The sequence below is a fragment of the Triturus cristatus genome, chromosome 5_1, assembly GCF_964204655.1.
Source record: "Triturus cristatus chromosome 5_1, aTriCri1.1, whole genome shotgun sequence".
Taxonomy (NCBI): Eukaryota; Metazoa; Chordata; class Amphibia; order Caudata; family Salamandridae; genus Triturus; species Triturus cristatus.
In genome coordinates, this window is record NC_140587.1 from 701,778,024 (window position 1) to 701,793,258 (window position 15,235).

Here is a 15,235-nt window from a genome sequence, read left to right on the forward strand (position 1 = left end):
CCCCGCAATGCACTGCTGATGATGTCACAATTACATCACTCATGACATGGTCAGTGACATCACAGTGGTGAAGGCAGGGGGCGGGGCCTGAGGTGACATATGTGCAAACATGCCCTGTGGAGCGTTTTAAGTTGGGGAATTAATTCCCCTTCGATCCTGAGGGCCCCTGGGGGCCAACTAGCCCACCAGGTACCTCCAGTAAGCACCACAGGCCTGCGTTGCAGAGAGGTGGTCCAGGCCACGCCCCTTTTTACACCTCTCTGCAACGCAGCTCTGTGGCGCTTACTGGCGGTACCTGGTGGGCTAGTTGGACCCCAGGGACCCTCAGGATTCAAGGGGACCTTATCTCCAAAATTAAAACGCGCCGCGGGGCGCGTTGGCACACGTCACCTCCCCCGTTATAGTTAGTTTAGCTAACTATAACTCGTGGCCCCGCAATGCACTGCTGATGACGTCACAATTACATCACTCATGACATGGCCAGTGACATCACTGATGACATCACTGATGACATCTCAAATGACATCACTGATGACATCATCCAGTGACTGTGTGTTTCTGTAAAGTTTAAATTTGTTTAATATATATAGAGAAAGGCGTATTGAAGAATGAGTGGGTGTATAAGTGTCTGAATGGATGATTTAGTAGGTGTGTGACTGACTCTATAAGTGAGTGATTAAACGTATCTTATTGAATGCATGGGTTAGTGACTAAACTGTGTGAATGTCTGTATCCGTCTGTCAGTTGGTGTGTAAGTGGGTGCTCTTGGGTTTGTGAATAGCTACATGAGTGTCTATATGGGCTATTGATTGGTTGTCTGAGTATCTGTATGGGTGCCTGAGTGTTTGTGTGGGTGGGGTGTGTGTGACTCTGCATAGATGTGTGAGTGGGTGATTCACTGGGTGCATGGTTTCAAGAGTGCATCTGTGATGGACTATATGGGTGGGTGAGTGTGTGTATGGGTGTGCTAGTGAGTGAATGTATATCTCAGTGGTACATGTGTGAGTAACTACATATGTGAAAGGCAGTATATATGTGTGTTGGAGTATATAAATGGCTATAAGTGAGAGTGTGTGATTGTGAGAGGGGCTGTATGGATGAGTGTGTGCTTGTATCAGTGATTGTATAAGAGCATAAGAATGTGCTAGTATTTGTATGAGTAAGTGAGCTGGTGTTTGTATAACTGTATAGGTGAATAAATGGCAGTGTGATTAAATATTTGCATGACTGACTAGGTGTGTGAGTACCTCTATGGATGAGTGGTGGTGTGTGAGTTTCTATATAGGTGTATGAGCGCATATGATAGTCCTGTAGTGAGTGACCATAAGTATGAGTGACTGTACGGGTGAGTGAGTGGATGTGTGTGTAAACCTAAGAATCAGTGAGTGTGTATGTAGTTATTGGTGTTGGAGTGTCTATGGTTTTGACAATGGCAGGCTGTAATTCAGAGTGGGTGTATCAAAGGTTATATTAGGGTGTGAGAAGATGCATCAAATTATCACATGGATGATGTCATCAGTGATGTCATTTGAGATGTCATCAGTGATGTCATCAGTGATGTCACTGACCATGTCATGAGTGATGTAATATGTGACGTCATCAGCAGTGCATTGCGGGGGCGCGAGTTATAGTTTGCTGAACTAACTATAACAGGGGAATTTCTCTGGTTTTGTAGAAGTGAAATGTCCAACTATAACTTTCCCTAAAACCTATGGTTTTTTCAGTGAATTTCTAAGGTTTTGATAAATGCTAATTTCTAACTATAACGTGCCTGAAACCTATGTTTTTTTCAGTTAGTATATGTATATATATATATATATATATATATAGTCACTGTGATTGAAAAGTTTATTAACTTGAGTGCACTTACAACCTAAAATCTGTTAAATCTTTTAATGCTTCGATAAACATTTGGGTCTGGAAATACCACTCTCGAAACCGAAAGGAATTTGAATGCTATGTATACCATATTTCAGTTTTGTACGACAAGCATGGAGTAATTTAGAGATCGCAGCTGCGACCTCTGGTTTGCACCTTGTGACCCCTGACACTGCCTTTGTGACCACTGGCCTCAGAGGTGGTAAAATCAGTGCCAGTATCACACGGGAAAGCTCTTCTTTATGGATGTCGATTGGGGCTCCACTTTCCCTGTTTCCTATCATTTTGTTTATTACTTTAATAGTGAATAATAACATATTCTTCACTATTGGTGTAATACAAAATGGAGTGCAATTAGCTAAAATATGTCTCTCCCCGCCAGCTGAGATAAGCAAAAAAGGCTTTCAAATGCGTGCTTGCGGGTGAAAGTGTTTTTAGCTAAGAGACAGTGTGTGTATGTGTGAATATATGTGTATGTGTAAGCATGTGTGTATAAGTGAAAAGTGAAGGTCAAATGATGTTTGATCAGCCGCGGCCCATGCAGGTACGAGCGATGGGGTGGTGGGGCTGGCTGGGGGGGTGGGATAGGTATTTCGATGGACGATGACGAGGGAAAATTAATTATTTATTTAATTTTGCCTCGTCATCATCCGTCGCAATCCACCTCCAGCCGGCCCACCGCTCCTACCTACACTGGCCGGGGCTGCGCTTGATGTTGCTTTTGCTACCTCTGGCATTTTGGTGAATTGACGTCCATGACCATTAACTACGCCACATTTTCTGTATCTTGGTTGCTCCCACATACAACTGGCATTATGATTATATTGATATTAAGTATACACAATCAAACGTCACCTGTCTTATTGTAACAATGCTTCACAAAGCAAACGCAATTCTCAAACTTGCTGACCTGATTTTCCCTTACAGGGCCTACTTAAATAAAACACTGAAGAAACATTCCTTGTATGAAGGGTTGCTGCCGCTGCTGTCTCCCTGCCTACTGTTTGTGCTTCTTACTTCCTGGGTTCATTTATCAGCTTGCGACATACTAGCCAAACAACCCCGGCTGTTTCTATGGATGGTTGGAGTTACTTTTTCAAATGTCACTGTGAGTACCTAATCAAACTTTCATTTTCATAGTTAGATGCTCGGCATGTTTTCTATGAAGGGCCTGCGAGACAAGTGTGTTCACGTCTTTGCTGTCAGTCCTAAACCGATGTATAATGATACTAAATGCCTACGTTAATTTATCTGTTTTTTCAGGCATTTCTGGCCTTACCTTTAAACCAATCCCCTCACAACTCCTCTGCGACTCTCGCAATTCATATTGTATGGAGAAAATCACTGCCATTAAGGCTAGTATTCTGACCTCTACTACTCCCGTAAACATCCTTAATATCTGTAGACTGTCGTCTCAGCTGACTCCGATTCCCACTATTTCCTTGGAAACCTTTCTGGGTTTACTTAGAAGAGTTGGTTCTGGCTCCCCGGCTGATTGTTGTCCTCCTCACGTTCTCCAGGAAGTCTTTTCCAAATGGCCAGACCCCCCACTCTCTCTTCTTAACAAGTTACTTGAGTTGGGCATAGTTCCAGACCTTTTTAAAAGTGCGAAATTATTCCCATTCTGAAAAAGCCAGGTGCGGACCCTTCTATTCTTGCAATTACCACCCAAACTCATTTCTACCTTACCTTACCGTACCTCCATATGCGTACCTTCTGTTCTCGCGACTACTTGCAAAAGCGCACTACCACAAGACCATGCGAGGAGAGGTCTGTCCTCCCACCGTGTGCAGATAGCCGTTGAATAATTATGCTAATGTTCTCATTTCTAGGAAGGGTGGTGATGAAACGGGTATGGTGTGGATTTTCAAGGATCCATGTGCCATATGAATGGACACATTTTCAAAGATAGGGAGTTTTTCTTGGGTTTTGTAGGTGCGCGCTCTTATGTGGCCACCATGAAAAGTTTAGCCAACCCTTCTTGGTGGGTGGGTGTGTTCGTCCAGTGCCTATGTGCGAGGACGCATATTCTTGCTACCCTCAGGGTTGTCGACATCATCTCCTCCAGTGTGGGGTGGCTTTGTTGGTGTCTGATACATCGCTGATTTGGCGAAATAACAAAGGCTAGTATTGTGCAATGTGTGCCGCACTGTGGTCCAGAAATTAATCAATCACTCGCAGTACTATAGAATGTGACGAAAGTCACATTCTGGTTCCACGCATCATCAGCAGCAATAAATCAGTAGTAACAGCCTTTGATAAATTTACACTTGGATCAGTACCAATCATGGAGTACTTTGAAGTAAGAAAACGTCAGCCTGGCCTCCCTCAGGGCACGGTTGTGATGGTCCATAAGGTCTAACCAGTCTTCATCTGTCTACTCCACATGTAACCTAGTCTGCCATAAAATCTTAGTCTCAAGTCTAGTGCTGTTGGAATGAAGTGAATCAATAAGGATCTGCTAAATATTGGTGAAGTACCTCTAGATGTTCCCCGTGTCATGAAAAATGTCTGAAAGGGTGACTCGGAGTGGTAATGGGTCCGATCTGAGTTCGCTTTTCAGGCGAATGCAGTAATTGGCAAAACTGCCAGTGATGCGATCCCTGCAGTGTAAATTCTGTGCTAATGACTTAAGTATGTTTCCTTCATATGTCTCCTTCATAGGAATCCCTCTTCATGTCTATTGCGTCCAATTAATCACTGCATGTCCTATTCTAAAGCCTGCGTTTGACCATAGCGGCGCCTTCTGATATACTCAACTATCCATGCCCAACAATTGGTACACATCTCTCCAGGTAGACCACATTGCTTTGAATGTGAGGGAATGTGTTGGATGGCAGGGTCTTGTCACTTTAACGGGGTGCTGAAGTCAGGCGTGCCTGCACCAAATATCATCTTATAGACAACCATACTGGTCCTTCATCGTTGTCGGCTAAGTTATATATCAATTGTGATATATGGTGTGCCGGGAAGTATAGGTACATGTCTGGCAATCACAGACCACCCGTCCTTGTTTCTGCATGAAATGTCGGTGGTTTGAGTCTAGGCTTTTTCCCCCCCAAATGAAGATTTTAATGCAGTTGTTTAGCATTCGAAGTGTGTTTTTTTGGTACCGGAAGTGGCAACATACCTGGATCGTAGCTAAACCTGGGTACTGACACTTTTTATACCACCTGGACACGTCCCCATAGTGAGAGTTGGAGCGAAGACCACCTGAGGAAGTCATTTTCCATTCCTTGTACAATTCTCGTCTTTATTTATTTATTTATTTGTGAGTTTGTACCGCGCTGGAATCAACTCCCAAAGGAGTATCTCCGCGCCTTTGGTCGGCCCTAATGCAAAAGGAAAAGAGGATCCAAGCAGTATATCGTGTTAATTTTGAAATAGGAAAGTTTTTAATTGTTTCCTGAAAGGGAGGTGATCATCACAGAGCCTCAAAGATATTGGGAGGCTATTCCATAGAATTGGACCAGCAACTGATAGGGCTCTGTCTCCCTGTCTTGCTTTTTTTACTCTGGGTACACACAACAGAGCCTGCTCACTGGATCTCAGAGAGCGCATGGGTACATAGGGGGAGAATTTGTTGGACAAATATACAGGGCCTCTCCCATGCAAGCATTTGTGTATAACACAACAGATTTTAAACTTCACCCTCTGTTTGATAGATAGCCAATGAAGCTTGTTAAGAAGAGGTTTGGAGGGAGTACGAGGGGGTCGATTTAGGACAAGGCTAGCAGCGGTGTTCTGAACCACCTGGAGTCTAGAAATTACTCCTTCATTTGCCGCCAATAATAGTCCATTACAATAGTCTAAACGACTTAGTACTAGAGCCTGTACCAAGGTTTTTCTAGTAGAGTCTGGCAGCAAAGGGAACACTTTCCGCAGCAAGCCAATAATGCGGAAACAAGAGCCCACCACTTGATTGCCCTGATGTTTTAGGGAAAACTCCTGGTCCAGTCGGACCCCTAGATTTTTCACTACCTGCCTGGGCTCAGGAACTGGGCCAAGGTCTTGAGGCCACCAGTCGGGAGTCCACAGAAGTTTGGCCTCCCCGAACAGCATCACTTCTGTCTTTGCAACATTACATTGCAGGAAGTTAGATGCCATCCAGTGAGCCACTGCTTTCATCCCCTGGGCAAAGGCATTCCTAACCTCAACAGTGAGGATTTTAAAAGGAAGGAGGAGTTGGGTGTCATCCGCATATGACACTGGAATAAAACCATGGGATCTCATGATGTCAGCTAGGGGGGCCACGTAGATGTTAAAGAGAGTTGGGCTCAGACAGGAGCCCTGTGGCACCCCCTTAGAGATCCCCCTCTCCTCTGACCGATATATCCCCAATGTGACCCTTTGGGTGCGGTCTGTTAGGAAACTCCTCAGCCAGGCTAAAGCCTTGTCTTCCAGGCCGATGTTAGCTAGCCTGGTGGCCATGATGTTGTGTGACACTGTGTCAAACGCCGCAGACAGATCCAACAGAACCAGGATAACAGAATAGCCTTTATCCTGGAACATGTATAGATCGTCCGCGACTGACAACAAGGTGGTCTCGGTACTGTATCTTGGCCTAAAACCTGACTGGGAGGAGTCTAGCCCACCTGTCATTTCGATGTAATTTGACAGGTGGCGATTTACAAATTTCTCAATTATTTTACCCAAAAAGGGGAGAAGCGAAATAGGTCTTAGATTAGACAGTTCCGTCCAGGGGATGGCAGTGTTTTTCCTCAGTGGTCTTACCAACGCCCTTTTCCAATCTAAGGGAACCTTCCCTGTACTAAGGGAGATGTTGACCAAGTTCTGAATTTCTGGTCCTAAGACATCTGCCAACATAGGCATCATACGTGCAGGGATGGAGTCTAAGGGGCTGCCACTCTTAATTTGAGTAATCAATGAGATTACCTCTTCTAAGGAAATAGGGGGAAAACTTGTAAGGCACTGAGTAGGTTGTGCTTGCCGTATAATATTCTGAGGAATATTATTTTCTCCTGCAGCAATTGTATTTGAAACCATAATCCTGTCATAGATCCCATCTATCTTCATGAAAAATAGAGAGATCTCATCACAAAGATCCTGGGATGTAACCTCTGCAGTCTCACAAGCTACTGGCTTGGTAAAAGTTTGTAAAATATTATACAATACTCTAGAGTCTTTCCCAGCCGCTGTTAGTTGTGCTGCAATATAATTTTTACGGGCCGTTCTGATGGCCTTATGATATATCTTAAGAGAAGTTCTATGCTGTTCTTTATCTTCAGGTCTCTGGGACTGCCTCCATAACTTTTCCAGTTTTCTGGTTTTTTGTTTCAAAGATCTTAGATCCTCAGAGAACCAAACTTCTTGCCTATTTGCCGGGGGAGGTTTATATACTTTCTGCGGGATAATGGCGTTAATTACTACTCTAACCGTCTCCTCAAACCTGTTAAGAGCAGTTACTACGTCCTCTGTAGAATTCTCAGACAGGGAGGTTTTATACTTCTCTCTAAAGGTTTCCATGGTAAGTTTGTGCCAAGGTCTCCTCTTACTAGCCAAGGCGATCTGTGTTCGTGGCTTATACGTGGAGGCAGTATGAAATTTTAAAATAAAATGATCTGTCCACTCTACCTGTGTAGGTGTCATGCATTTGATGGAGGATGAGTTAGACAGAACTAAGTCCAAAGTATGACCTGCCTCATGAGTGGGCCCATAATTAATCTTTTTAAGTCCCAGAGAGTCCAGATCCATTAGGAGAGTTTTTGCCTCTATACATTTCTCTGACTCACTATGGACATTAAAATCCCCCACCAAGAGGAAGTCCTGGTTTTCTTGTACATACGGTGCTAAGGCCTCTATGAGTGCAACAGAGAAATTCCCACTCGGGCCTGGTGGACGATATACCAATGCTCCCTTCCTTTGTTCCCTGGGTATTGAATTAATTTTAAAAATTAATAATTCCATCTCGGTGTACATATTTCCTCGAGGATAATGATGTTCAATTCCTCCTTATGAACAATCGCCACTCCCCCTCCTATTTTATTGGGACGGTCTAGCCTGACTATTTTATATCCCAACGGAATACCCAATGTAACGGCTGGGACTGAGTGAGGCTTAAGCCATGTTTCTGTTAAGAAACAAAGGTCGGGTTTCTCAGTAGATATGAGATCCCATACCTGGATGGCATGCTTCGCTAGTGAGCGAATATTACAGAGCAGGTTTTTACTCCCCAGGGGAAAACTATCCATTGTGTGAATCATCGGGACAGTTTTTTGCACTTTAGAGTGCAAGCCAGCTGGGTCACTCAATTGGTTTCTTTTCTCCCCAAAGAGATGAAATTGTGTATGACATACCTGACAGGTAAACGGGCCTTCTAAAGTAATTCCCCTAGTTTCATTACATATTATCGGGAGGTGGTTACGCAGTTCCATCAATACCTGTGAGGTATATGTTCTCCGGTTACCGGACGGGGTTTCTGTGGTGTATATACGTTTCTCCATAGCCCTCTGGCCCTGGCCCCGTCCATTCGCGGACGGGCGCAGACGGGCTGGTCTTTGGCTGGTCTTTGGCTCATCTTAGGCGCAGGAATAGGCGCCACACTACGCGCAAACGCTGCGCGCTAGAGGCGACGAGTGGCTAAATAGCCCTCGAGTAAATGGAAGCTAGAGCGCTAACCGCTCGCCTTCCTGTGTGGGCCTGTCACTGTCCCGCCCGCCGCACCCGTGATTGGTTGCTGGGTCGGACCGGGCGAGTAAGCACTGTTTGAACTTTAGAGCGGCATCTAATCCCTTTGTGCGTGCGTGAATGTAATTTTTAACAGTGTGATACTAAATATCTGGCATCAAGAGGTCCCTACAACAAATTCACCATTACAATTACAAGGTAAAAAAGATTTTTAAAAACGTTTCCTCTTTTTGAATATACAAAATACACAGCAAGATAATTATTTCCTCTGCAGTGATGGCGCCAAGCGGGGTCGGGACTAGCTGCCACCGTCGTCCTTACCGCAAAATTTGGAGCCTCCTCGCTGCCTAAATAGCCCTCGAGTAAATGGAAGCTAGAGCGCTAACCGCTCGCCTTCCTGTGTGGGCCTGTCACTGTCCCGCCCTCCACACCCGTGATTGGCTGCTGGGTCGGACCGGGCGAGTAAGCACTGTTTGAACTTTAGAGCGGCATCTAATCCCTTTGTGCGTGCGTGAATGTAATTTTTAACAGTGTGATACTAAATATCTGGCATCAAGAGGTCCCTACAACAAATTCACCATTACAATTACAAGGTAAAAAAGATTTTTAAAAACGTTTCCTCTTATTGAATATACAACATACACAGCAAGATAATTATTTCCTCTGCAGTGATGGCGCCAAGCGGGGTCGGGACTAGCTGCCACCGTCGTCCTTACCGCAAAATTTGGAGCCTCCTCGCTGCCTAAATAGCCCTCGAGTAAATGGAAGCTAGAGCGCTAACCGCTCGCCTTCCTGTGTGGGCCTGTCACTGTCCCGCCCTCCGCACCCGTGATTGGCTGCTGGGTCGGACCGGGCGAGTAAGCACTGTTTGAACTTTAGAGCGGCATCTAATCCCTTTGTGCGTGCGTGAATGTAATTTTTAACAGTGTGATACTAAATATCTGGCATCAAGAGGTCCCTACAACAAATTCACCATTACAATTACAAGGTAAAAAAGATTTTTAAAAACGTTTCCTCTTATTGAATATACAAAATACACAGCAAGATAATTATTTCCTCTGCAGTGATGGCTCCAAGCGGGGTCGGGACTAGCTGCCACCGTCGTCCTTACCGCCTTTAAAGATGAGCTGGCTCGGATTGGCCTATGGGGCAATCAGGCAGTGCCTGAGGGGGCTGGTCTGACAGATCAGTGTGTGGGCTCATTTTATGGCCAGGTGGTCCGGTTTTTACTGTTGATTTTTCTGATATTACCACAAACATTGCATGCAGTAAATACAAATGCTTGCAGTCTCCCGTACCTTGCAAAAAAATGCGTGTCTTTAGAAGTTTAAAAAAAACTCGATTTGCAAATGCGGGGAACGCTTTTTGCTATGTGGTTCGCTAATGAGGACCCCTTTAATTTTGCTGCCCAGTCCTATTTTTTGTCCTAGTCGGACCCTTATGATGAAAATCCTAGTACAATCTGCTCAAAACATGCTACAAAAGCTACTGACGTTGTGGCACGTTTGTCTCCCAGACGATAATATATTTCTTGCTAGAACAGATGAGGGGGTGGGGCACTGATGTAAGCTGGGTATGAAATGGGGCCCCATCCCTAGCGTATTCAAAAGAGAGTTAGTACAGCACTTGGTGAAAGTAATTATGGAACACTTGTAATCCATAAACACAGATAATAATCCTCTACAGCTGCATTTTAAAATTCTGACACAGAAAACTGCACAATAGAAGACTCACACTAGTCACACACAAAAATCCCACAGGGTGGCCCATATTCACAACTTTGTGGTCATTTATACTGGGACAAGGCCCTGTAGCTCAATGCTGCTTGTTTATCTGTATGTGCAGTGAACAAGGCAGGTCACTGTCTTACCTTGCAAGCAAAAGGAAAAGAATGAGGCAGTTATAGGTTCTTGAATCCCCAAAAATACAAGACGTTTGTCCATGCAGGAGGTGGAGTTTAGGACCTTCCTGAGCCTGCGATGGGAGGGTGGCGGTGCAATGAGTAGGGCGGCAAGTAGTCGTGCGTTCCATTGGGAAAGGAGAATGCTTTCCCAACCTTGAAAAATAACTGCGAGCATTAAAAGTATCAGTATGATGCTTGACATTTCTTTAAAGACACCCAATCAACATGATTGTGAGCAGCAACCCTTCAGCTGCAGCCCAGTATTCCAAGCCCCTGCGCCAAATATTCGCCAGCTGCGGGTGAGCGCAGGGCCGGCTTTAGCGCTGGTGGCGTCCGGTGCGACAATCACTTTTGGCGCCCTCTATGTCCCATGACCGCCTCCTCGCATTCTCTCACTACCACAGGGCAAAGGTCCCCCTCCTCTCTCCTAACATAGTATATTGCTAAACACAGTGCCCCCGCTGAGGTCAGCGCCCAGTGCGGCCGCCCCAGTCGCATTGCCCTGGGTGAGCGGATTTCCATCTCATGGTGATCGTCCTTTTTGTAAGGTCGATGGCCCGGTCAGTGAATTTTGTGATGAGCTTCGTATTTTTGGGCCTAGGAGAAATACCTAGCAATCAGGCCTTGAAGGTATCAAGGGATAGCCTAGCAGTGATCGTGGCTATATGCAAGTCCTAACTTCCGCCCAAATACTGTATCATTTCTGGTATCGTTATGTCATGTGGTGGAGGACGGCTGGGTCTGCTGGACATCTACGTTAGAGAATGTCTTATGCAGCCTATGGGGTGCTGGTAGTCTCTGTGCAGTATGTTAAATGGTGTTTTTTGAAAGCGGCATTTCTGGTAACCTTCCAGGAGTATTCCAGGACTCGCCGCCATTCTGTTTCATTGTAGGTCCAGTGCGAGGCTTCCTCCCGTTGTTCCTTGAGGGGCTGGAGCGATTATCCAGTAAGTTCTAGGATAGCCTTATATAGCCACTTTATTAATCGCCACCTATCTTCCAGTATGTGCATGTATGTAGGACAGCATGGGCACAGGGCTTTATGTCATTGCCCCCCAAGCATGTGCATTATCCCCATACAGTAGAAACTGGCCTCCTCCCAGCACCCGCTCATCAGGTGGAGTCTGGAAGTCTGCAGGGGCGCCATCAACATACAGGTCGCTCACTGTGCGGATACTCGCAGCTTCCCAATGAGTTAACTCTTTGGCTGACAACGGGCTTTTGATGGTGGGTAGGCATTTCAGCGGCAAAGCCAGTGTGCATGGGGCGTTGAGTTTGTGTATTTCAGACAGAGCCGTAGTGTCATGGCCACCGTCAGCACCAGTGTTGGCAGCCCCCTAGAAAGTGTAGTGCCTGGGAAAACTATACTATAGAGATCTCCATTGTGGATCTGTTCATCAGTCAGTGCAGTCTCAGTCAGATGATGCCCTGCCATCAAGTAGGTTGCCCATTGGAGTTCGGCTGAAAACAACAGTAGCCCTGAAAGTTCAAAGCCGCTTCTTATCATGCTTCACTGAAAGACAGTTCACAATGCTACTTGTTACTCAGTTCAACCAGATCATTAGCTGAAGAGTCACACCATATCAGGGCACACAATGCTAAATATTTGACCATGCTCTCAATCAGCATTACAACGCGTGACAATATTCAACACTCTTACAAACTCATCACACTGTTCCTCTTCATGTCACTCCCTACATATGGAATTTCATCTCACCATCCATCATTGTACTACTCCAACAACACAAAAGCCCTGCCACAGAATATCACAGTTTTGCATAGCATTCCATACCACACCAATACCATATCACCCTCTGACTCATACACTATATGCCATCCTAACAGACCATACCACATTTCACACACTATACCACACCTCAGGACACCACACTACACCTCACAATACCATAATGATGGCATACTACACATATGACAGCTTTAAGCCTAACAAAGCTCCCCAGACCGCTTCATACTGACCAATTGCCTGACAGGTTACTCCATCAGAAACACAATGGATTCCACATCCCCACTATAACAAGCGCATTATATGCTTTGACACTTGGAATAAGGTGGACTGGGTATCTGTCATGTTTGTGATGGGTAAACTACCCCCCAAACTCTAAATTAGGCCGTATGTATCATTCTGTAGCACACTCATCCACACAACGTCATATCTCATTAAATCCCCATCCCAAGACACCCTTCATCACCACGTGTTACAATTTCCACTTTACACAGTACATTAATTCGATACTAGACCTACCAACCCATACTTTTCTGTAACCTATCAAAACAGCGGACAGCATCCCTCAACTAACTACTCATATGATTACTCACCAGATAATCCACACAACACTAGGGGGGGCTTATCCTAAGGGGTGTAGGAGCACATTCTCACCCCCTATGAGAAGCCACACCACACTCTGCCTTTATGTTCATTGCCTCACCCCCTATGAGATGCCACACCACACTCTGCCTTTATGTTCATTGCCTCACCCCCTATGAGATGCTACACCACACTCTGCCTTTATGTTCATTGCCTCACCCCCTATGAGATGCCACACCACACTCTGCCTTTATGTTCATTGCCTCACTCCCTATGAGATGCCACACCACACTCTGCCTTTATGTTCATTGCCTCACCCCCTATGAGATGCCACACCACACTCTGCCTTTATGTTCATTGCCTCACTCCCTATGAGATGCCACACCACACTCTGCCTTTATGTTTATTGCCTCACTCCCTATGAGATGCCACACCACACTCTGCCTTTATGTTCATTGCCTCACTCCCTATGAGATGCCACACCACGCTCTGCCTTTATGTTCATTGCCTCACTCCCTATGAGATGCCACACCAAACTCTGCCTTTATGTTCATTGCCTCACCCCCTATGAGATGCCACACCACACTCTGCCTTTATGTTCATTGCCTCACTCCCTATGAGATGTCACACCACGCTCTGCCTTTATGTTCATTGCCTCACCCCCTATGAGATGCCACACCACACTCTGCCTTTATGTTCATTGCTTCACCCCCTATGAGATGCCACACCACACTCTGCCTTTATGTTCATTGCCTCACCCCCTATGAGATGCCACACCACACTCTGCCTTTATGTTCATTGCCTCTCCCCCTATGAGATGCCACACCACACTCTGCCTTTATGTTCATTGCTTCACCCCCTATGAGATGCCACACCACACTCTGCCTTTATGTTCATTGCTTCACCCCCTATGAGATGCCACACCACACTCTGCCTTTATGTTCATTGCTTCACCCCCTATGAGATGCCACACCACACTCTGCCTTTATGTTCATTGCTTCACCCCCTATGAGATGCCACACCACACTCTGCCTTTATGTTCATTGCCTCTCCCCCTATGAGATGCCACACCACACTCTGCCTTTATGTTCATTGCCTCTCCCCCTATGAGATGCCACACCACACTCTGCCTTTATGTTCATTGCTTCACCCCCTATGAGATGCCACACCACACTCTGCCTTTATGTTCATTGCTTCACCCCCTATGAGATGCCACACCACACTCTGCCTTTATGTTCATTGCCTCTCCCCCTATGAGATGCCACACCACACTCTGCCTTTATGTTCATTGCTTCACCCCCTATGAGATGCCACACCACACTCTGCCTTTATGTTCATTGCTTCACCCCCTATGAGATGCCACACCACACTCTGCCTTTATGTTCATTGCTTCACCCCCTATGAGATGCCACACCACACTCTGCCTTTATGTTCATTGCTTCACCCCCTATGAGATGCCACACCACACTCTGCCTTTATGTTCATTGCCTCTCCCCCTATGAGATGCCACACCACACTCTGCCTTTATGTTCATTGCCTCTCCCCCTATGAGATGCCACACCACACTCTGCCTTTATGTTCATTGCTTCACCCCCTATGAGATGCCACACCACACTCTGCCTTTATGTTCATTGCTTCACCCCCTATGAGATGCCACACCACACTCTGCCTTTATGTTCATTGCCTCTCCCCCTATGAGATGCCACACCACACTCTGCCTTTATGTTCATTGCTTCACCCCCTATGAGATGCCACACCACACTCTGCCTTTATGTTCATTGCCTCACTCCCTATGAGATGCCACACCACACTCTGCCTTTATGTTCATTGCTTTATGCTTGTGTGCTTTTGTATTCAGTCTTTTGGAGAGGTGTTGTCCTACCACACAGCACATTACACCTAGTCATGGGTGACACGGCTGCTGCTGCTGTGGATTAAACTTGCATGACGGGTTGACCGTTTCTCGTGCTTGCCCACTCAGTCATTTGCAATTTAGGTCCTCCCAGCTGCACAGTGTCTGAGAGCCTGGTGGAGAGAAAGTGCAGCTCCGTGATCTCAGATGGAGCGCTTGAATGTTGTTTCAACGTTTTATATAAAGAATGAATTGGCAGTTTACATAGAACAGGCCGTAGGTAAATTGTAGCAGCAAAGAGTACAATTCATAAATACAGAGACCTCATTGCAGTTCTAAGTCAAATTCAGCATAGATACGCCTTCTAAAGGTGGAGGGAAAGTGTATCCGGTACATAGACGTCTACGCGCCCTTTTATATGACTTCTAACTAAGACATGAGTGCATGGTTCTCAGGGTATGCACCAATAGGGAATGAGCAAGAAGAAACATTTTACTACAGAATACATTAGAATTTTCTCTCATGGTAATAATACATTGGGTTTGGATGTGTTCGCACAGTTTGTTCGAGCAGTCAAATTGATGCATGGTATATCGTTAGCCTGGGACCGTTGAAATGTCCTTGGCCC

General features: G+C 45.7%; 1 protein-coding gene across 1 annotated transcript in view; it reads left to right on the top strand.

The window, feature by feature from the left end:
- Positions 1–15,235, top strand: part of LOC146831383 (ethanolaminephosphotransferase 1-like) — a 363,147-nt gene that overhangs the window by 228,588 nt on the left and 119,324 nt on the right. Inside the window, exon 8 of the mRNA XM_085605667.1 lies at positions 2,806–2,986. Within this exon, the coding sequence (XP_085461793.1) occupies positions 2,806–2,986 (181 nt within the window). The remainder of the gene's footprint in view (positions 1–2,805; positions 2,987–15,235) is intronic.